The sequence below is a fragment of the Alosa pseudoharengus genome, unplaced genomic scaffold, assembly GCF_046254945.1.
Source record: "Alosa pseudoharengus isolate Yale_2024_CS ecotype anadromous, Long Island Sound unplaced genomic scaffold, YU_APseudo_1.1 YU_APseudo_1.1_scf_20, whole genome shotgun sequence".
NCBI lineage: Eukaryota > Metazoa > Chordata > Actinopteri > Clupeiformes > Clupeidae > Alosa > Alosa pseudoharengus.
Genome location: NW_027468664.1, coordinates 32,020,127 through 32,044,796, shown reverse-complemented (window position 1 = coordinate 32,044,796; position 24,670 = coordinate 32,020,127). Strand labels below are relative to the sequence as shown.

General features: G+C 41.1%; 1 protein-coding gene and 1 long non-coding RNA gene across 2 annotated transcripts in view; one reads left to right on the top strand and one right to left on the bottom strand.

The window, feature by feature from the left end:
- Nucleotides 1-485: 485 nt before the first annotated feature.
- LOC143136754 (uncharacterized) lies at nt 486-750 on the bottom strand. Its single transcript, XR_012989433.1, has 2 exons — nt 700-750; nt 486-620 (listed from the first exon to the last, which is right to left on the bottom strand). It is a non-coding gene; the product is annotated as an uncharacterized LOC143136754 (long non-coding RNA).
- Nucleotides 751-14,205: 13,455 nt separating this feature from the next.
- Nucleotides 14,206-24,670, top strand: part of LOC143136507 (cytidine monophosphate-N-acetylneuraminic acid hydroxylase-like) — a 33,875-nt gene continuing 23,410 nt past the window's right edge. The window contains exons 1-9 of the mRNA XM_076297228.1: nt 14,206-14,414; nt 15,165-15,256; nt 16,776-16,891; nt 18,507-18,697; nt 20,525-20,605; nt 20,931-20,997; nt 21,257-21,338; nt 21,589-21,726; nt 22,654-22,789. Coding sequence (XP_076153343.1) covers nt 14,206-14,414; nt 15,165-15,256; nt 16,776-16,891; nt 18,507-18,697; nt 20,525-20,605; nt 20,931-20,997; nt 21,257-21,338; nt 21,589-21,726; nt 22,654-22,789 — 1,112 coding nt within the window. The remainder of the gene's footprint in view (nt 14,415-15,164; nt 15,257-16,775; nt 16,892-18,506; nt 18,698-20,524; nt 20,606-20,930; nt 20,998-21,256; nt 21,339-21,588; nt 21,727-22,653; nt 22,790-24,670) is intronic.

Below are 24,670 nucleotides of genomic sequence, written 5' to 3'. Positions count from 1 at the left end.
TGCCAGTGCAAAGTAGCCTGTGCCTTGACACTCTCCGTGCGTGTAGCGTGCGTGTCAGATAACCTTTCCCCCTCCCCCTCGGTTTTTTTATTCAATCAAATGATGTTTCTTGTACTGTCGTGCTGGCTATCGGAATGATCAGCAGCAATGAGTTCGCTAAAATATTGGTGGGGACAATTTTGTCATCTTAAAATGTTGATTAGGACTAGTCCTTAGCGTCCCACCCTAAATCTACGCCCATGGTCTATTCATTAACTCTGTCCAGAAAAGGATTATTTTAGAATAGCAGAAGTCACAATACCCAAACTGAGAATAACAGGGCTGGGCTCTCCTGAATGTACTGCATGCATAAGCACCACTTCCCTTTTTGAACAGTGCGTTGACATTTACAGTGGTGTGACCGCTAGGGGGCGCTGTTTGCCCCTGTTATAATCTACCCCAAGGAGCAACCACACCCACCAATAAAACCCGAGCAGAGGCCAGCGTTTAGTAGGAAAGTATACAATTTTATTTTTAAAAGCAAACTCGCTGGTGCGGAACCCTTGTGAGGGCCAAAGCACTGTCTCGGTCCTGGGAGTCTCTGGCCACACTCTCCAACTCGGCGACCACACCGCCCCGGACTAGAAGGGAAGGCAAAGGGACAATCAGGCAGGGTCAACCACTTGGAAGCCGGTCTTTCAATATTCCAGGCCAGCTCACCTCTAGTTGCAGCGGGGGTTGTCGTCTTGCTGCCACTTCACCAAAGGGGCCTTGATCACAGCCTGCGGGTTAGAGGTCACTCACTGCAACCGTAGGATTCACCCTGTTGTGGAACGTCACTGCACACACACACACTGGTCACACTCGGCAAATGTGAAGGGGGGGGGTCACTCTGTGTTTGTCACAGCACACTGTGGTTCTCAATCGTGTCTTGGTTTACGGCAGGCTGTGGACTTCGGTCTCCCAGGTGGCGGCCCTGGGACTAACATCACCATGGGGTTCGGTGGTGATGAGGGAGGACAGGCCAGCACTCCAAGGGGACAGCGTTGGCTTAAATCCTGGTAGAGACAGTTCAATACAGCAAGCAGATACTCTTCACAAGTTGGTTAGCAGGTTAGGGCAAACCCCAATAGGGATGGACAGGCCAGCACTGCCAAGGGGACAGCGTTAGCTTAAATCCGGTAGGGCGATTCAATGGGGTAGGCAGATATTAGCTATACAAGCTAGCTGGCTAGAGCACGCACCAATGGGAAATGACAGGCCAGCGCTTCCAGGGGGACAGCGATAGCTTAAATCCAGGTAGGGGCAATTCAATGGGGTAGGCAGATATTAGCTATACAAGCTAGCTGGCTAGAGCACGCACCAATAGGGAGGGACAGGCCGGCGCTTTCAGGGAGATAGCGTTAGCTTAAATCCAGGTAAGGCAATTCAATGGAGTAAGCAGGTATTTGCTATACAAGCTAGCTGGCTAGAGCACACACCAATGAGAATGGACAGGCCGGCGCTTCCAGGGAGATAGCGTTAGCTTAAATCCAGGTATGGGGAAACTTAGTGAGGTAAACAAACAGTAGCCATACGTCAGCTAGTTAGCTAGAACACACATCAGTGCAGATGGACAGGCCAGCGCCTCCGAGGGGACTGCGTTGGCTTAAATCCAGAGGGATAGTTCAACGAAGCAGGCGGGTGCCACACGTACAATTCACTCAATCAGCACAGCAATGGCTAGCTTCTCGTTTCCAATTAAGACAGCTAGTTCATCCAGTTAAAACAATCGATCATGCAAGGAAAGAATGGCTACTTAGCTTCCCAGCCGGGAGAGTCCGTGGCGTCTTCAGTCCCTCGTCTGTTTCACGTAACACGCTAGACCCCGTGTATGGTTTCTTTTCTTGCTTCGTTACAGTCCGGCGGCCAGTGTAAATGCCTTCGGTGCGGCTCAGTGAATATCCTCGGCGTGGCTCTGCCTTTGTTTCTCCCCGTGCTTGCCAGTGACTCGTCCTCCTGCTTTCTCTGCTGAGACTCAAAGTTAACATCATTAAAAGCGTGCACTCCCGCCCCATTCTCCAATCCACGGCTATCCTTTACTTGCCAACACCTGTACGCCATTGTTGCTTAATTACTTCAGGCTTTACTGCAAACTATGACAGACCGCCCTTTAACTCGTCCGGGTGGGAGGCAGTGGCTTAATTATTAGTTCCACTTACTGTCCGTCACTCTGTGACATCCTCCCCCACTTGTATGTACTCGTCCCGAGGACATAGTCAAGAGGCCCAGGTGCCATACCTCTCCGGGGGCTTCCCTTGGTTGGCTCTCTGTGGCCGGCTAGGTCCTGGCTCAGCGTCTTGTTCCACCTCTGTCTGCTCCACTCGTCCAGGGGCCCAGGCCCATGCCATCAGTGGCCTCGGTGGAAGGGGCTCCTGCTGCTGCGCCTCTTGGGATGGTCTTGGGTAGTCTGGGCAGGGGTGTAGCTGGTTGCGGTGCAATGTGCGGTCCGGCCCTGATCTTCCCTCGGGTCGTACTCGGTAAACTGGCATGTCTGGCCCAGAGCGTTGCACCACCACGTATGGTGTGGTTTCCCAGCGGCTGCTGAGCTTGCTTTTCCGACGGTTGTCCAGGACCATGTATTGGCAACTATGACAGACCGCCCCTTAACTCGTCCGTGTGGGAGGCAGTGGCTTAATTATTAGTTCCACTTACTGTCCGTCACTCTGTGACAGTGGCCCTCCCGTGAGAGTGAAGGTGACCTTCACAGTCTCCTCTCAGTCCGGTATTGCACCCTTGGGGTGTGATTAAATAGGAGAAAATGCTTTTATCGGACGTAGTAATGCGGTGCCAGTGTAAACTGATACAGTGGTTTTAATAGAGACTTCGGATCATTTTCTTTTTTCTTGCAGCCTAGGGAGTAAAATAAAGGCCTCGCGCTGTGGCTCTCGTAGAGACTCAGTGGAGACTGAGGGTCATCTAGGCACTAAGATTCTAGAGCGATTGTGATTTCTGGCGCCATACTACGCTCTCTTTTGTTCCAAAGCTGTCAACATTGAACATTGAAAATAAGGGAGATTTCCCGGGTTTCTCACCCAAAATACGGGAAAATGGCAACATTCGTCCCCATTAACGTTGGGTTGCAGACAGTAGTATAGCAACAGAGTACCGGTATATTCATTTGGTCAACTTTATACAGCCCTAAAAAGGCTAAATTTACCTTTGGTTTACTTGTAGTTTACCGTGTAACTTTAAACAGTGTGCATGCTTAACATTAGTAAAGCATACTTGTGCTTCATTCATCCACACATCCAGCTCCTAACGTTTTGACAAGCATGTCCACCAATTGACCTTGTTCCTGCCCATCCTTTCTGTTTTTGTTATTTGCAAAAATATGTAGTATTTATTGGTAACCAGCAACAATTGCAATTTGTTAATCGCCGTCATTCTCTCTTCTGCGCAAACAAAAATGTGTTACGTTCGAAGTAGCCTATAGTGTGTAATTCTGCTTCATAAAGTTGAACAAATACATTTGGTTATTTCACAGAAAAGTATAAATAGCCAGTACATGATCTACAGTGCAGAGTTGGTAAGTTATGGTAGGCCAACTTTGAGTGAATATACAAACGGGAAATTCTCTCTACTCGTAGCTGAGTAGCCTGATGGTAGGCAGGTGCGCATGTACACATACGGCCGAACACTATGCAAGCGCCTATGAATCATGCACGACAACCACGCCGTTAACTTAAAGGAACCATATGTAAGATTGTGGCCAAAACTGGTACTGCAATCACTATCAAAATACTGAAGAGCGGTGTATCCCCTCCCCCTCGATTCCAGGTTGCCAACGCGGATGGCGAAACACTACTGACTTCGTGATTAGTAGATAGGTGGAGGGTGGCGCATCAGGCCAAAACACAACACAACATGACATGACAAAACACAACATCAACAACAGTTGAGGGCTGCAACTTCACTTTTTAAATGACAATATCCTGGCAGTGATATAAGTATTTGAAATGAACATGATTTCTTAATGTCTAGTGACATATCAGGGCCATTTTATGATTAATTGAAATATTTTTCTTACATACGGTTCCTTTAAATAGTTTAACATCACTCTAAGTTCGCCTTCAAGCAAGCAAAACGATGATTTGAAGACATCTGTTTCGCTGGAAGTGCAAGGGGGTAGCAACAGGGCAACACAGAGACAGACCCGAGGGCAGGGTTAATGTTATGAGAGTATTAAAATATAGGATATTCTACGGAAAAAAATTAAAACGGCAAGACAGCGGGGGGAAAGTAAAATACGTGATGAACCCGGAACAAGTTGGCATGTTAGGTATGTTTCGGTCCCTGTGATTATTTGTGAAATTGTGCAAACAGCCTTTTCAAGGCATTTGAGAAGGAAGCAGTGGTAGCAATCAAGCTCCCAAATTGACACTCGTCTGAGAAATGGAGTTTTGGATAATTTTCAGCTTCGGCAGCTTTACCTATATGCTAAAATATACAATGACTGAGGAAGCCTAGAGACGACTCCATAGCAATCAGTTCATGTGTTGAATTTGTTATTACCCAGTGTGCTTTGTTGAATGGTCTCAATGTTTTATTTTTTTATTTCATGTGAATACTAGCTGATAACTTAGTGTCTAAAGTAATGTTATGCAGGAAGTGTGCATTTAGTTTCCATGGTTATTGTGTTTCCACAACAATGTTAGTGAGTAAATCTACTGAAATGGCCACCATGTTGGTGGAGTGTGATGTGTAAGATCAGAAAGCAGAGGTTGGTTAAGAGGGTCATTGAAAAAAAATTGCAGGCAAGGGAGGGTCATGTAACTTTTGACTGAAGCACTCAAAATCCTTCCAGTGGCCCCTTAAATATATAATGAACAGTCCCTAATTTCCCAAAGTGTTGGGGGGGATTTTTAGAGGTTTATTCACCACAATGGGATGTACATAAGGTCACATTGACCTTGACCTTTGGCTACCAAAATCTTACAAGTTATTATTTACGTCCAAGTGACTGTTTCTAGCCTTGAGATATGTTGGAGATATCACATTTGCAAAAATTAGACCTACAGGTGTACTGGTGTATGTCACCCAGTGATGTCATTTTGAGCTACCTTAAGGAATATATTGCACTCAGGACATTAAATCTAGCTTGGATTTGATCAGTAGACATGATTGATGATACTATATCTCCATTTGAAGAGTTCAGATGCAAAACCCTCTAAATCCGTCTGACCACATTTCTTTTAAATGAGCATTTAAAATCCGGTTCCTATAGGTTTTTGCATAGAAATGATATTTCAGACCAGGAAGAGAGTGTTATTTAGTGGGTTTTGAAGTTAAATTATTTGATTAACGTATACTATGTGAGGAGAGCATTCACTCACCATCTTTATCCCATTTTTGACGTCGGTGGCATTTAGAGGCTTTTGCATCTGAACCCTTCATTTGTCCACCATAAATGACCTATTTGACCCACACTATTTAGGCGCTTACAGTGACAAAAATAATAAAAAGGCCGAGCATTTTTCTTTTGATTTATAAAGTCCACAGATGGCCCTTTCATGTGCAGAAAGAATTTTGAAAAAAGGAGGTTGCTCATCGGAGATATTCAGGTCTGAATATTGCTATTTTTTGGGTATTCGCCAAAAGGCATGTGACATAGTGGACACATGCAGCCCTGGACTGACACCCGTCACACCTTACGGCTTGTAACTCCAGTTTTAAACTAACCTTGGATGGACCTTTGATGGCATGGATTGCTACTTTGCTGTGTTTAAATCTGACAGCAGGAGGGATGTCAACATTTTATGCAATTTTGGGCCGTTTTTTGAGGTTTTTTTGGCCTAAAACAAGGAGGGGGCCCTAACTCCCCCTGGGGTTTTTCAAATTTTGTACTATTTTGGCTTTTTGAGTTTTTAGGTGGACCCTTCAAACTGGCTGAGTTTCATCAAAATTGGTGACGTAGCATGTATCACCCCCGCCTGGTCCTCTCATGGACACACTCTTAACTCATTGAGTGCCAAAAACGTAATATTAAGTTTTTCCTTCCCATGCCTTGAGTGCCAAAAACGTGATATTACGTTTTTAGCTTTTTTTTAAATTACGAAACTAGACACTCTAACACACCTTATATGTGATTTTGGGAACTCTGTGATGAATGGAAATGAAATATATGACGATCGAAAACTCATGAAAACGCACAATCTGGACATTTTATCTGGACATTTTATCATAACTCGGTTGCCGCTTTGGGTCGAATCAGTGACGCATGCACGTCAGCTCAAAACCAGGCCATTTTCGTGGGTCTATCACTACGTGGCAGTCTCGCCAGGTCTCGCTAGGTCACTTCCCGGAACCTTTACAGGCAACACTTCATATTTCATATAATTTCATATCTCCATTTCTAGAAAAAAAAAACAGCGATTTTGATGAAAACTACAGTAGCCACTGTTTAGCTTGCGATTTCTCAGGAACAGAAGCGTGTAGAAATAGACGGTTTGCACCCTCTGAGAGCTTAAAGTCTCACCTTTCAAACGAGCCATTGTATGTGTTCATAGCTATAACACAGAATATGCTGTGGCTGTACAAAAATCATCAACAATGGTCTAGATTGCTGGCACTCTAGGACAAAGCTTCTGAAAACAGCTTGACATTCAATGAGTTAAGCACACTATGTGGATATTTGATTTTATTTAGTTTATTTAGTATATTATTTAGTATTTAGTATTTTTTTATCTTCTTCTGTCTCTATTGTGCAGTGGAGTTTTTTTATATTTATATACTTATATTACTTTTTCTGCTGCAAGTGCATGTTGTGTGTAGGGATGTAACGATTACCGGTATAATGGTAAACCGTGATAAAAATGTTGACGATAACAATTACCGTTTTCATTTCAAATATCATAATTATCGTGGTTGATTACCACGGTGTGGATACCATGTGTTTAATCCCTCCCAGCTTCATCCGAGTCTGCTTTTGACATACAGTAGGCCTGGTACAATGAAACAAAACTGGCACCCTACTGATTCTGTTAGTCTAATTGATGGTTTTAACTGGGATTCGGATTAGGCTACACCTGATTTTAAAAGGTGGAACATTTTCACCGCAAAACGTGCACTGTATCATGTAGCCACTCTGAGTCTTTCTATGTTCGCGTCCACATTAAACCCATTCCTCTCATGTCATCAGGAGAATACAGTAGCCTAAAGTTTTATTTTGAACATTTACTTTGGTCTCACTCATTGGATCCAAATAACAGAAATAGCAAACTCCAAGTCATGGTAGGGTAAGTTAAGCTATAAGCATATAGCACATGACCAAGGAAAAAATGAACGGGACACTTTTTGAAACTATTTCAGCTTGTGTAGGCCCATCAGTGCTTTCTGAACATATTTTAAAAAATACCGCGATAATACTGAAAACCGTGATAATTTTGGTCACTATAACCGTGAGGTTCAATTTTCATACCGTTACATCCCTAGTTGTGTGTGATGTCTGTATGCTACTGAGACCTTGAATTTCCCCTTGGGGATCAATGAAGTATCTATCTTTCTATCTATCTAGTAACAATAGTGATTCTTTTTTAAATGCTTTTTGAGCTTCTAGTTTGTCAATAAACTTCAGTAGCTAGTGACTAAATAGCAATGCTGTTTGTTTCATTACCTCATGGACATGTAATAATTTGGCTACTAATGTGTGTTAAGTCATCTCAGAGTTCCTACTGTGTGGACGCAAACAGGAAAAGAAGCCCCAGGAACTATGTAGTTCTAGGGTAGCCTGTAGTTAGTAGATATGTGTAGTTCTAGGGTAGCCTGTAGTTAGTAGAACTGTGTAGTTCTAGGGTAGCCTGTAGTTAGTAGAACTGTGTAGTTCTAGAGTAGCCTGTAGTTAGTAGAACTGTAGTTCTAGGGTAGCCTGTAGTTAGTAGAACTATGTAGTTCTAGGGTAGCCTGTAGTTAGAACTGTGTTCCTAGAACCGTTGTGTCCGAATGCAGCTATGCCATTCAAGCCTAATAGTTCCTGGGACAAAAATCTGTTTTACCTCAATTTTTACAACCTTGCATGGGCCTTTACAAAAAGCATTTTTTTTATGTTAGCAAGTACTCCTAGTCACACTTATCTCTTAAAAGGTATTCAAAATCAAAAGACTAAATTTGATTAAGGACAAAGGACAGCTCATAAGATAAGAAAAAGGCTCTGTTGCTATGGTGGACATCAATTCTTATGCAAAAGCCTACTAGCAGTGACTGATTAGCGACAAGCCTGTGCTGATGACAAATGATAATCACATGATGAGATAGATACATAAATAAATAAGACAAACAGGCACACCATTGTCAGAGTAGGCCAGTGATCCCCAAACTACGGCCCACCACCTCATTTTGGTTGGCCCCTCAAAACATGTCCGTGGTATATACTGTAGCATCCGGCCCGCACAGGAGTAGCCTACGACACCGTCAAACTATGATGTCCTTAATTTCCCCTATTCATCCTCTATGGCGAGACTTACAGTAAAGGTACTCTAAGCGATGCTGGGTAACGTTAACTATGATGTTCAAACAAAACAGAGAGCTAGCTCGCAATTTCCTCCCCCTCCCTCCTGTGCTGCTCCCGTGCAATTGAAACTCTCCTGTGATTTGCTGGAACAGTTTGTTATGTCTTTATGGGCTAGATTTGCCCAGGTTGTTTTCGTTGCCGTTTTTGGAGCCTTAGCTGTGCACAGAGATCATGTTTTTTTACAGTGTATTCAGGACACAGGCAGCTAGTGGATGGTGAGGTGATGTTTGCTGTAAGTGACATAAAATGTTTTAGCCTAAAAACACGTGGCATCGCTTAGAGCAGGGGTTCCCAAAGTGGGGGACGGCGAGGGGTGGGTCGCGAAATGATTTCCATAAATCAAATAAATTTGGAAAAAATAAAATTCAGAAAAATTATGACTGGATAAGATCACCATTCACTGTAACCACCGCAAGTCATCTGTCAGCCGGCATGGAGGACGCACTGGTTGAGCTGTCATGTGACCGCACTTTAAAGACAGATTGTAGACGCTTGCTGAGTTCAGTCGAGAGGGAATATCCACAGCTATCGATGGATGTACTGACGCTGTTTGGCTCCACATGCCTGTGCGAAAAGACTTTCTCTGCACTGACATATATTAAAAACAAATACAGATCGCGTCTAAATGTGGAGGATGGTCTCCGGGTGGCCGTCTCCACAATTAAACCAAGAATGGACTTGCTGTGTTCCATCCATCTAGATGAGATTAACGCTGAAACATAGTTGCCAAAATGTAAATTTGCGCAGCAACAATATATGTTTACAACAGTTTGTGGATATTACCCTGACTGAGATATTCTTCTGTTAAAGCAACACCAAAGAGTTTTTTGTACATTAAAATATTGTTTCCAAAATCATCAACTTGTAACAGGGTGAACGGCACTGCATTCTCTTCGCGACCATCTATCGGCTATAACCGCACTATGCAAGTTTGCCAGATCGGGTAGCGGATCTGTAGTTCGATGGAATGAGACATAAGAAACTACAAATTTGACTTGCTTCTGATGTCGCAATACATCATACTTTCATAAAATAATGCAACGTACTCTACCTTGTCTGTAGAAATTATTTCCAAAACCAGTGCTGGATAAACAAATAGCGTGCGTGCGACAGGAAAAGTGCTTTGGTGTTGCTTTAAAATGGAAATTAAAGTAATGTTTCAAAGTTGCACTCATGTTACATGGATATTATTTTTTGACTAAGGTATTCTGCTTTTATCATATAGTAAAGTTCTATATGTAAAATCATAACAGGCTGCTCTGTTCTTTTGTGTTGTCGTTAAGCCCGTGGTTGGATAAGCCTAGTCCATATGGCCGGTGCGCACATTTTATTTTATTTTTTGAGTCACATCCAGGGATAGTGGGTGTCGCCAGTCTCTGGCACGGTTATTTTGGGGGTCGCGGGTTGAAAAGTTTGGGAACCCCTGGCTTAGAGCAGTGGTTCTCAACCCTTTTTCAGTGATGTACCCCCTGTGAAATATTTTTTCAGCCAATTACCCCCTAACCAGCGCACAAGAATTACCGCTACGCTTCAACCACGACTCCATCATTTGAGTTTTGACAGTGATTGACAGGTGATGGCGGGTGGCATGTGACAGGTTGGGTCGAACCATCCTGGTATGGGGGTGACTGGGTTTTTAGGATAATGAAATTGAATAGCCTACTGAAATATAAAATTCATTTTATGAACTTATATTTTCCTGAAATATGTATTAAATAATTGTTTTTAAAGTATTTTTGCATGGATTCTACTTTTTAAATATATGTATATATATTTATGTATTAATACTAGCATTGATTTTATTTAGATTTTTAAAGAATTAAAATATAAAAAGTGTATTATAAAAATTCTTATATTTTGACATGTATCTCACCACAGCAAGCTCATAGCTCTACATGCATTTCATGTGTGTGTAGGGCAGACTGTCCTGAATCTGGCAATATCATTGCCATGGTGGAGGAATTCTCTGGAGCTGAGCAATTTACAGACATATGTGGTGTGCGCCTTACAGAAATAAATGGCATTTTTTATTTAGTGATTAGACAGAACTGTGACAGAACTGATCTGACCTGACTTGACCCGAGTTTGCGTGTTAGCCAGTGTGTGCCTATGGTGTCTGCACCTATGATTCTCTACAACTTTTTACTGTATTGCCATGAACAAAATAAAGGCAAAAAAGGTGTTTCTTTGTCGAACAAATTGGGATGCAATGTGAGCCTTAAATTGGATTCCATGCAGGAATTTGCTAGGATCTCAAAACCGGATTATGAACATTATTTGCCATTGAGAAACACACAACAGCGTTGGATTATAAACATGCTTTGCCACAAAAACAGACAAAAACATGAGGTAAGTCGAGCTATATGAAGTTATTATTTTGCTGTCACTTCGTCTGTTTGCATGGCATATCTATGCGATCACTGGTCCTCGAGTAATTCAAACGAGAGTAATGGGTGTGCAGCGTTGGTTTTTGTACATGACGTTATTATTTTGCAGTTACTTCGTCTGTTTTCATAAGCCAGAAAGATCGACATACTTGGTACCAATGGATAGCCCCGTGTCTCCTCTTTCATCTGATATGCTTGCCATATCTATGCGTTCACGGGTTCGCCAGTAATTCAAACGAGAGTAATGGGTGCACAGGTGAACGCAGAGAAGTATAGACTGTAAATATGATGCAATTTGATTTAATTTCATGATTTTTTTTCTTCATACTTTAACGTACAGACAAGTGCGTGGTCTCGTTGGAAAGCCCCACTTCTGCTCTGTCCCGCAATAATGGTTTCATCTTCGCTGCGATGAACAGTTGCGGACCAATGTAACAGTGAAGAAAGGGTATTTTTTTTGATGGACTTTGCGTCAATCGGGTTCTAATCGTTAAAATCTCACGTACCCCATGGAGTGCCTTCACGTACTCCCATTTGAGAACTACTGGCTTAGAGCACCTTTAACAGGAGACATGTAATGCTTTTTTTGTCCACTGGTGGTTATTTTGGCGCTATTTCAGGTTTGCCATTGAAAACGGAATGAAATGTAGGCCTACCTGCAAACAATGTAGCAGCCTATGTAACAGAGTTGAAAATAACCTCACTTACATAAAGTGAATTCTTTCAAAATTATGATATTACATTGTTATTGTAATCTCTATTTTTATATACACTGGTTCAAATATGTATATACATAAGTTGTATTAATAGATAATTTCTGCAAGTAATGCTAGAGTGTTGTCTAAGATGGTATCTAATCAAGCTATTGTGGGCTACGTCTTTTTGGCGGCAGCCACGTTATGTTAGCTAGCTTTATGAAGAAAACACTTGCAATTTCTTGATTTCCTTTTACGTTTATACTTTAGATTTGGGTATGCAGTCGTCAATCGTCTAATCTCAGTGGATTCTTTGTTTTATTTGTGCATGCAGGTATGTTGTTTATACTGTTAATGAATCAATACTTGTTGTGAATTCAATGGAAAAAAAACTATACGATCACAACGTTTGAAACGTGTGCCAACTCTGTATGTTGTTTCTTCTGCATGATTTTATGCAGGGTTGGGTAGTAACGGATTACATGTAATCTGGATTACGTAATCTGATTACAAAAATCAAGTAACTATAATCAGCCCAGATTACAATAAAAAAATTGTGTAATCAGATTACAGTTACATTGTTGGGGATTACCTGATTACATTTTATCATGCAAACAATGCAACTTTTTTATGATAGCCTGGCTATCTTTTAACTTACTAACTTATTTACTAACTTATTTACTATTGGGGCAGGTCTCTCGGCACACTGCCTGATCTTTTCCTCCTAATCTTAAAGGTAAACTATGTTTGGCAATGGCAATTTCCTTACTGTTTTCTCGGTTTTTGCTTCTTTTTCGCTGGCTCTGTCATGACGAATGTCTGAGAAACTCCATCGCTACAGGAATGCTTTACTCGGAGCAAAGACATTTCTTAGATGTAATGAAATAATAAAGAGAAAAATAGAATGAGAATTCTTTCATCAATTCAGTGGTGGTGTCTTTTACTTAAAGCGATGGTTCGGAGTAATTTTACCCTAGGGTTCTTTGCACCATGACCCCGAGCCAAACACCCTCCCAGAACCTTTTTTCCCTTGGTCGAGCCCTGGTCGAGTAGCGCCGTCAGAAACGAATGACGTTCTGCAGTCATGATGGAACCAACTTTTATCTCGTAAATTACCCCACTAATAATGCCCTGAATGGTACGAAACTTCTGCAGTAGTACAACTACGACATTTAGTCCAATAACGAGGAATTAGAAAGTTTGTAAGTGCACCAGGAGTTTATGAGCGCTACTCGACCAGGGTTCGACCAAGGGAAAAAAGGTTCTGGGAGGGTGTTTGGCTCGGGGTCATGGTGCAAAGGACCCTAGGGTGAAATTACTCCGAACCATCGCTTTAAGGGACATATTTATTGAAGTAATCTAAAAGTAATCCTAAAGTAATCAGATTACGTTACATGTTTTTGTTAATCCAACTGATTACGTTACTGATTACAAAAATTGCCATGTAATTGCCATGTAATTTGTAGTCAGTAATGGATTACATTTCAAAGTAATCTGACCCAACCCTGATTTTATGTTTGTTTAAACTGAATTGAACAAGCTATGCATTATTTTATCTATGTTCAGGAATAGCATAGACAATGCTATCCAGTCGAAACTGGTCTGCTGGAGATTTGGGTATGCAGTCGTCAATCGTCTAATCTCAGTGGATTCTTTGTTTTATTTGTGAATGCAGAGAAATAAAAACAGTGAGAAGAGTTTGTGTGTTGAGCCATACTTTATCATCACAACTGACACCTGCAATAGAGAGGGTCGTCACACCTACCTGATGTGATAGATTGTATCGCTACAAATGACACATTTTTGTCCTCTGATGGCTACTGTATTTAGAGGGGTATTTAGTGACCATAGAACCATAAAACTGTCATAGTTTTGAGAACTTTAAATTAATTGCAGGATATTGCTTGTTCACAACTTGAGCTGTGTATGCAAAGACACAGAGTTCAGAGTTCACACATTTTGAATAAAATATACTTTTGGGAATGCTTTAAAGTATTTTTATTAGTATTATTTCATTTGAGCTATTTTCATGTTGAACTACATTTTATATTGATATGGCATGATGGCAATGTAAAATAAACACAGCTAACAATGGTATTAGATTGCAATAGCCTATGATTAATGCAATGGATTAATATTCGACTAAGGTAGACTGCTGTTGTTCACACAGCACTAAACTATTTACAGTACGGTTACTGACATACTCCGAGTCTCTGGCCCTCTCTTAGAGCCAGGCATAGTGAGCTGGCCCTCTGAAGAAAAAAGTTTGTGGACCACTGGAGTAGGCTATGTTCGCACAGTTTTTCAATTGCATCTGTATGATTGTTAGCATTGACAGGAAGGAAGTTAATTTACAATAAATTGTTGCATTAACATTTCAACATTGATTGGATTTTGGTAGTTATTGGTGTAATTGCATCCCTTTCAAACTCCACAATTATTGACTTGCAATTGTGTGTGTGTGTGCGTGTGTGTGTGTATCTCCCGTGCATATTTAAAATGGTAAAAGGTAAAAGAAGTACATATTTGTTTTAAATGACGAGAAGATGGTTGCCCTTTTTTTGCGACAGACTCGATGGAGGCTTCGGCTGTTGCCATGGCATCTCAGGTTGCGCAGAGCGTGCTGACCCTGGACTCTGAAGCCGTCGGGTCACTGAAGGACGGGATCAACTTCAGGAGGAGCCCTGCGGACGGGAAGTGCTACATCATCTTCAAGAGCAGCGAGGGGCAGCTGCGCGCGTGCAGGAACCAGTGCAAGCACCAAGGAGGCGTCTTCATCAAGGACATCGAGGACATGGACGGCAGGTCGGTCGGTGGTCAGCAGTAAATAAACAATAAATAACAAACAGAGAAAATAAACAATAAACACTTGGTGGAAGGGGGCGGGGGGCAACACCTTTTTTCACAGACAAATATCAAAACCTTTCCATGACAAAATATCAAAACCAGATGACACTGAAACCTGAATTAAATGTTAGCAGGAGCCATGACATCATGGCATGTAAAACTTCTAAACCAATTCAAAGGCTTTCTTGGGGGTATTCCAAGTAGAGTAACGTGCGCTTTCAGAGTAAGTGCACCTCCCGCAACAAGAGCCCCGTGGCATTGTTTAATTAGGAGAATGAAGCCATACAGCTCTTCTATTAGGAGGTTTAGCACTTACTCTGAGTTAACTTACCCAGGTCTGTCACTAAACCACGTACTTGGAATACCCCCCTGAGCATTTGGCCTGAGCTTCTAAAATGAATCACCGCTGAGAGGGATGTGCTTTGTGTCTTGCCTTGCCTCGCCCTACTCTTAAGGTGAGGATACTTGGGCCACCTTTTTCAGCAATGTTGCTGGGCAACCACAAAACCTGTTCCATGTGTTCTGATCTGACAATGATTAAAATTTGGCTAATGATGATTAAAGTTCTCCAGAAAAAAAAACTTCCAATATTAAAGGGAAGTGTTCCAGAACTACAATACACAGTAACATTCCCCAGCAAAACTGCTCGAAGAGGTGCTCAGAAAGTTGCCTTGTGTGATCAGCTTACATCTCTACTTCCTGCGACAGGACGGTCCGCTGTACAAAGCACTACTGGAAGCTCAACGTGGCGACCATGCAGTACGTCAACCCCCCCGACAGCTTCATGCAGGATGAACTCGGTAAGCCAGAGCACCCTGAGGTGTTGAAATTTGCCACAAACAATGGCCAACGTTCGTGGCCAGAGCTCCCTGAGGTGTTCAAATTCGGAACAAACAATGGTCAACGTTCGTGGCGAGCATAAACAGTTCTCATGAATGTCTGAACAGTAACATTTTAAACAATTTGGTATTAGCATTTCAACGATAATCCTTCATCCAGTTCCAATGTATATTTGCGGAGAACTACCTCCTCAAAGTGTTTGTAAGTGTTCGAAAATGTTTGCAGAGAAATTTAAGCAAATAGAGAAAACTGTTTGTAAACATTTGGCTATGTATGAGAATTTGAATGTTTGTAAACATTTGGTTATGTATGAGAATTTGAATGTTTGTAAACATTTGGCTATGTATGAGAATTTGAATGTTTGTAAACATTTGGTTATGTATGAGAATTTGAATGTTTGTAAACATTTGGTTATGTATGTAAGGGATAATGTATTGTCCGCCGGTAATTATCATAAAATAAGTCCCGACAGGGACAACAGAACCACTACGCGCAGCGTTCGCTTATTCCATTGCAATAAGCGAACGGAATTCTTGCGGAGGGATATGAAAGACGTTAATCAACCCGTTGCCATTGACAGCGGTGATTATATACTTTGCCGGTGATTTATATAGATTTAACATAGGCCCGAACGTTGGGAAGGCCCATTCATGTGAATGGAACTTTCTGCAGCACTCTGAAGAGCCGTGTAATAAGTAAGGGATAATGTATAGAACGCCGGGGAATTTGGGGAAAATAAGTCCCAACAGGGCGAACCGGACCCTGACGCACCAGCGGAGGGGTCTTGTTTCGCCCTGAAGGGACTTATTTTCCCATAATGACCGGCGTTCTATACATTATCCCGCTTATTATACGGCTACCTGCCAAAACGAAAAAATAAACTCCACGATAGGTCTCTTTACACTTATTTGTTACCGTTTCGTCGTGGCTTTTGCTGAGAAACAAATAGTTCGCAACACACGTTCTTTAGAACACAGCTGATCAACCGTCTGCTTTCACTTTTGAATGAAGTTCCAATGCAAGAAGTGACCGGAATACTTGCGGAGTGATATGATCAGCAGCACAAAACCCGTTGCCATTGACAGCGGTAATTATATGTTTGCAGCGATAATTACATGAATTTATTTTACCGTAGAACGTTGGGAAATCCCATTCAAGTCAATGGAGCGTTCTACTAGCATTGTGAAGAGCCGTATAATAAGAGAATTTGAATGTACCTCAGTTGTAGTGATCTTATCAGCATCCTGTACAGTCTGGAAATCCAGTTATAATAAGATGAGAATCTGAATCTGGTCTGAATCCTGTTTACATCTGGATTTCCTCCTCCTGCATCTAGTTTGTAGTCTAACTGGTCTCTGTGTGTGTGTGTGCTGTATTGTGTGTATGGTGTGTGTGTTTTTGTTGTATTGTGTGTGTGTGTGTGTGTGTGCTGTATTGTGTGTATGTGGTGTGCGTGTGTGGTTGATGTTTCATGCACAGAGGTCGTGTGGGCAGATGGCCCTGATGGTGGTCTGGACCTTGTGGAGCTGAATCCTCCTGACCCCTGGCTCACCGACCCAATGGAGACCCAGGAGCTGCAGCCCGGTGAAGTGACCGTGAGTGTGTGTGTGTGTGTAGCACCCACCAATGTAAAAACTTCCCACCAACTAGGGGTGGGCGATATGGACAAAAAATAATATCTCGATTTTTTTTGTGATTTTGACGATAACGATAATTAGTCGATATCCTTTAAAAAAATGTTTTGTTAAAGTCTGAGTTACTTTACCGCTAATTATTTATGAATAGCATCATTACAATAATAACCAATAACCTAACCTGTGACATTTTAACCAAATCAACCAATGCATTGTCACTCTATGACATTTCCAATTCTGCCCCCACTTGGGTGTGTGGCAATGACATGGTCTAGCCAGCTACATTAGAGAAGATGAATAGGCCTAACAGTTTCCCAAGAGAAAGTCTGAGGCTGAAGTTCCTTTCAAACCTTTACATAGGATTCACTGTAAAACTAAGCAGACCAACAGAGTACATATCAGTTATTTCCTTCTATGTTTTGTTTATGAGCACTAGCCTTCCAAGAGGCTACCATTCCAAGTTACAGAATAGAAACTAATGCGTTAGCTTATGGCTAATGTATATGAGAAATCCCATACAGATGCTAACGTTAGCATAATCGGTAAACGTAGATATTTACAGCGAACTTCAGTCCATTTACAAAAGAGTTAGGCCTACTTGAGAATAGTTCTTTGTGTACAACTGACTATTAAAATACTCAAAGGCTAATGTTTTCTCTCCATATAATACCGTTTAGGAAAAAACGTGACTGTCTCATCAATGCTACTTGAACAGATACTTGACAAAAGTATCCGCATAAAATCCCAAGTAGGCTACTCTCGCTGCACAAAATAAACATTAGGCGTGCGTGGGACAATGTTGTAACCCACTAGTGATCACGTGACACTTGCTCTGCAGCAGGCTTCTCCCGCATACACCTCCTGAGAATGTATGAGTCTTCAATGCGTGATTTCGAGTGTTTTTTCCCCATAAGTAATTTAAATACTTGATAATGTCAAATTGCACATCGTTAAAACAACAATCACGATATTATCGCAGACGATATATATCGCCCACCCCTACCACCAACGTAATAAACCACCAATGTAATAAAAACCTGGATGTTTTAAAAAATAATAATCCTGCCAATGTAATCATTTCCCACCAACGTAATAAACCAATACGCTTGCAGGAAGTTTTTATGTTGGTGGGAAGGTTAAAAAATGTATTACATTAACTTCTCACCTATGTATTAAATCACTGATTTAGTGAAATGATATCTGTTTTATTAGTTGTAAGGGCATAGTTGTCTTTATCTAAGACAATCAAGGGAGAAGTCCAGAGAGAGTTCATGAAAGCATTGGAACACAATATTTCAGCAAGTTTTTGATGGATTGGCAGTAGGCTACCTCGGAATGTAGCAACTGAATTCATATGAAGTAACATTTATCCACGAACAACCAGGATATTTTAAGAAAAGTATATGTAGTTAAATAATGAAGTTGGGGTAATGAAGTATAACTATATTCACAGAAAAAAACGAATTACACAGGCAATGAAAAAATGAAAAAAAAAAAAAAACCCATCTCAATTTCAATCGATCTCTGCCCCCCCTCCCCCCCTTCTTCTCTCTCTCCCTTTTTTGTCTCTCTCTAGTTGACGTATCTCACTCATGCATGTATGGAGCTGAAGTTGGGTGAGCGGAGGATGATGTTTGACCCCTGGCTGACGGGCCCTGCGTTCGCTCGTGGCTGGTGGCTGCTGCACGAGCCTCCGCCCGACTCCCTGGACAGGCTGTGCAACGCTGACCTCATCTACATCAGCCACATGCACTCAGACCACCTCAGGTAGGCCGGGCTGGGCTGGGTTGGACCGGGCTAGTATGGCTCGGCTGTGGTGGGCTGGGGTGTACTGAGCTGGGCTGTGGTGTCCAGGGTTGTACTGAGCCAGGGTTGGAGTGTACTGAGCTGGGCTTTGGGGTACTGTGGTGGGGTGGGATGGCTGTACTTGGGTGGGGTGGGTGTACTGGGGTGGGATGTACTGGGCTGTATTGGGGTGGGTTGGGGTGGGATGTACTGGGGTGGGATGGGGTGTACTTAGTCTGTCAAGAGCAAATAAGCAAGGATCTTTGAAAGAAAAGATCTTTGAAAGGAAGGATCTTTGAAAGGAAGGATCATTGAAAGCGCTGTTGTTTTTTTAGAATAGCCGTTTAATCCAAAAATTCCATAGCAGAGCTAGTAGTGATTCTACTTTTGCTTAAATATGTGGTCTACCTGTCTAGTGCTTTACTGTGTATCAAAGATCTGCTTCAATCCTCTCTAGTAGTCTAGTGCTTGAGGCAGTAAATGAGAAGGAAGTGTCAGTCAGTCAGGGAAGTAATTTGTTTTACATTTGGTTGTAAATGGAGCATCAGAAAAGGTTTGGCTGTAAGACACGTGTACCTTTGCCTATCAAACAGAAATCAACCCATAGCAACCCATAGCTTTAGTCTAGGAAAAAAAAACATTGGCCCTAAACTATTTCACACACACACACACACACACACACACACACACACACACGTACACACATATAACTCACTGTGCAGAACAGCAAACTTTGCAATGCGAAATCATGATATTCTCCTTCATCTCAAACACATAGTCAAACGCAGAAATACCCAGGGACAGTACAAGCACAGAATGAAATAAAAAAAAGTGCTCTTATATGTGCAGAACACATGATAAAAATATCAGGATATTACTAATGAATATATTACTATAATGAATATAATTCCAATACTTTCATTCTAAAACACTATTTAATCTGGGGCGTTGTGAGTGCAGTGGCTAAGGAGCTGGGTTACTATAGGTTACTTTCACTTTCTAGAGTGCACATTCAATCATTACGTGAAAGATGCTTCATACCAAAACAGCGATCAAACATTATCAAATGTATCATGATGTGTTGTCACAAACACTTACTCCAATTAGAAAATCAAAATCATGTAAGTAAAGACTAGTTAACTGTTATCTCATTGACACCTGTATAAGGGGGTGGAGGATGTGATATTTTTGACCTTATACATTTGCCTAAAAGGCCTTAAATTGGAAGTATTTTGGCATTGATTCTCTTTTCACGCTTCAAGGTACTGTAGATCTTTTTTTTGTTCAGGGCCGAGGTCAGGGATCTTGGGCTCAAAAAGGTTGGTGACCACTGGTGTAGTGGCTAAAGAGCTGGGCTAGCATGCAGTAGTAGCATAGTGGTTAAGGAGCTGGGCTAGCATGCAGTAGTAGTGTAGGGGCTAAGGAGCTGGGCTACCATGCAGTAGTAGCATAGTGGTTAAGGAGCTGGGCTAGCATGCAGTAGTAGAGTAGTGGTTAAGGAGCTGGGCTAGCATGCAGTAGTAGAGTGGTTAAGGAGCTGGGCTAGCATGCAGTAGTAGCATAGTGGTTAAGGAGCTGGCTAGCATGCAGTAGTAGTGTAGTGGCTAAGGAGCTGGGCTAGCATGCAGTAGTAGCGTAGTGGCTAAGGAGCTGGGCTAGCATGCAGTAGCCTGCAAAGTTGTTGGTTCAAATCCTGGCTTCAACCATTGTGCACTTGAGCAATGTAATATAATTGACATAATTGGATAAAAAAGCATCTGCTAAATAAATGTAAATGTAAAAGCACTTGACAAACTATCTACTTTTTAGTTACCCGACACTAAAGACCCTATCTGAAAAGCGACCTGACCTGCCCATATATGTGGGAGACACTTCTCGACCGGTGTTCTGGTAAGGGACATGAATATCTCAGCCACATATTCAAATATTAATACAGTATAATCTTATATTAATGTATTAGAATAGATTAGAATATAAATATTTTTCGGTACTGATATATATATTGACACTAATCCAGCTTATAAGATCCATATAAGCAATATATGAAATATCAAATATATTAAAAACATTGTTGATATTTTCAACTTTATTTGAAACTATTAGTTTTAATTAATGTAGTGTTCTTATAATGTAAGTTGTGTAAGGCTAAAAGCATCTGCCAACACCATAAATATAAAGGGAACAACGCATTAACAGTAACCTGACCACGTTGCAGGTATCTGAAGAACAGCGGGTTGAGCCTTACCAACATCAATGTGGTTCCTTTTGGTGTCTGGCAAAAGGCAAGTATTTAATGAATAGCTGTGTGTGTGTTTAGCCTATGTGTGTGTGTGTGTGTGTGTGTGTGTAAAATATACTAAATGCAAGTGTTTAATAATGAATAGTTTTGTGTGTGTTTATGTAGCCTTTATGTGTGTGTGTGTGTGCCTATTACATAACAGCTTTGCTTTTTCTAAACTGTCTTTTATTTTTAACTTCATATTAACAAATATACTCTCAGACACTAAAACAATGTGTGGGTTTTGTTTGTGTTTTTCTCAGGTAGACAAACACCTCAGATTCATGATTCTAATGGATGGTGTTCATCCTGAAATGGACACTTGTATAATTGTTGAATATAAAGGTATTTGTATAATAGTTGAATATGAAAGTATTTATACAATAGTTGAATATAAAGGTAATTGTGTAATAAATATAAATATTGTGTAAGGTATTTTCTGTTCTTATTAACTTCACATTTACTCTATCTTCACGTGACCTTCAAGGTCACATGAACTTGACTGCTTTGGCTCCACCCCTACAGGTCACATGACCTTGAGCTCTGTGGCACCATCCCCAAATATCACATGAACTTGACTTCTTTGGCTCCACAGGTCACATGATCTTGAACACGGTGGACTGCACACGGCCCAATGGGGGTCGCCTGCCGCATGGGGTGGACCTGATGATGAGTGACTTTGCTGGAGGAGCCTCTGGTTTTCCCATGACCTTCCATGGAGGGAAGTACACTGGTAAGGCCACACATACATATCAGTTACAACACCATAATAACAACAAACTGTTACAGTGGACAACACACCAAAAGCCTGTAGGGTCTTATAGCTTTGTATCATTGCTTATAGCTTTGTAAAAATAATAATAATAAGAAGAAATAATAATAATAATAATAATTAGGGCTGTCAATCGATTAAAAAAATGTATCTAATTAATTAAATACTCTGTGATTAATTAATCTAAATTAATTGCATATATAATTTTTGCTGTGAAAGTATTTTAAATATTTAAATTCAAATGAATCATTGAATAATCAGCATTAGTGACATTAAAGTTCAAAAACTCTTTTATTATTATTTTCACTGTTCAAATAATTGCCATAATAATCTATGATATGACCTAATATGCTGAGGAAATGAATTCAAAGTGCTTCAAATTCAAATAAATTCAAAATAAAGTGCTTCGGGAAGATTTTTTTTTTTTTCACATACAAGGCATTTCAGGCCAAAGATATAACCTAGGGGACACAATGAAAATAAATTAACACTCCCCTCAATGTCAACACTTATTTCTTTGCATTGATGTGCGACTATAGAGTTGATGTACTCCGGTGATATGCAAATTCCTTGCTGCAGACATTGCAGAGGACTTTATTTTCAACACTTTATTTTTTATCAACACCATCAGGCTGTTTTTTAAAAGAAAATGTTCCAATCAATGATCCAGGCAGCACGTTTTCTTCTCTCTCCTTCATTTTACAGTCTAATTTTTACTGACTAGAACGGCTCGGGGGCAAAGGTCATACGAAATCGATTAATCTGCACTAATTTTTTTAATCAGTTATTTTTTCTCAAATTAATTAATCATAATTAATCAGTTATTTTGACAGCCCTAATAATAATAATAATAATTCTTGTGTAAACCCTGTAACTGTATGTCCATAGAGAGCTGGAAGGCAAACTTCATCCGGACGGAGAGGAGGAAGCTGCTCCAATATAAGGCCCAGCTGGTGAAGTCCCTGCAGCCCAAGATCTACTGCCCATTTGCTGGCTACTTCATAGAGGTGCATCCCTCTGACAAGTAGGTTAGCTACACACACACACACACACACACACACACACACAGAGAAGCACACATATACACAAAAAACAAACACACACTATGCACACACTCATTATGACCGCAGCGGTCATATAGGGATTGTCAAAGTTTTTTTTTTTTTTCCCGTCATCTACTTCCTGAATTTTTGGTCAACGATACCCGGGACACCGAACCACCGGGGCACATGAAATTTGGTGGGTATGTAGCCCCACTAGACTTTTACGGCCACTCCCCCCCCGTGCTGGGCCCCCCGAACCGCAAAAAAAGCAGTTTTTCCTAAATAACTACCTGAACCGTGCCACCGAGGATGAAGAATCTTTTATGGTATGTTGGTCTCAAGGGCCCACATCAACCTGGCCCATAATCACTCATTTGTGATTTGCACCCCCCTGGTAAAAAATGAAAATGTAATATTATTCTGCTTTAATCGCCCCTATCTTCAGTTAAGATGTTCAGAACTGCACCAAATTTTATGTGTATGATTGACCTGGCATTCTCTGGGGGTATGCCAAGTTTCGTAGAATTTCATCCATGGGGGGGTCCAAAAAAAATTAGGTTATGTGTACATTTAGTGACTGTACACTCATTGGCCTGTAGATGGCGGTACACACATATACACATGCACACACACACAGGCACCCACATACTATTGGTATTAGAACGGCCGATACATAATTACAAATTCAGTAGGATTAAAAGAAAGCCAAAAAAATAAATATTCATCATCATCATCATGGCTGCATTTCCAGTATTGGCGATAAGTAGTCGTTTGTCCACTAGATGGCGCATCGTTGCAGTGAGACGTAATTTTGTTGGAAGTTAAAAGTGGGTTGGAAAAACAATGGACGCTTCCTATAAGGACTAGTTTACCACAGAGAACGTCTAAAAAGGATAGGATGATGTTCACATGAAATGTAATTCCCATTTCTTCTTGAAGCTGAAATAGGATGTTTATCGGACAAGGTTGGTTTTTACTGCAGGTACCTTAATCTTATAATATCAATAAGGACATAGGTAATGTTACCGTTAGCATTGGTTGAGTGATGGAGGCCAATTTGATTGATTGCATTTGTAGAAAACTATAAATGCGGTTATACCAAGCAAATTGATAGCAGCACTGTAATTGTATCTTTCGACTGTCATTTGTTGCACGTGCTACAAAAATCATTCTGTGCAATGGAAGATTTACCAACGTTACACCGGTCTGATACAGTTTTGCCTATACATGCGTGAGACTGAGACGCCTGTTTATTTTGTTTTAAGTGCGTGCAGGGTGTGAGAGGGGAATCGATGTGCTTTGATTCCAGCTTGGTAGTTGTAGTCTGTGAAATTAAAAAGCACGTGTGTGTGAAGTATCCAAACAATGACACCTTCATTTCATTATGGCTGCCTTATCAACACACAATTAAGCTACTGTGTAGTGGGTCCCATTTAGAAGTGGCTACTTCATTCGCGCTTTCCCCTGACTCATGGAGCTGCGTGAATTTTATTACAACTTTTCGCCACGATATGGCAGTTTAAGTCCGCTTGATACTGTAAGGCGTAAGCCATTGGTTTCCAAAGGAGATTTTATTTGTGTCGCCAGCATAGCCTATTGACAATTTATGTTGTAAATAGGCCTACCTTATAAGCCTACCTGTAGCTTAGGGAAGCTAACAGCTTTCTATTAGGATCTAGTTTGTTAGTTACAGTTTTGTCATAACTCCCTGATGCATTTTTGCATTTAGAATAGCCAGAGCGTGGATATCTCAATCGGAAAATTAAACAATATCGGGTGCCTATGGACTAGGGTGAACCCAGCCTGATCTGCCCGCTATTTATTTTTTGATTTCTTAAAAGATTGAGCTTGGTCTGGTGAAA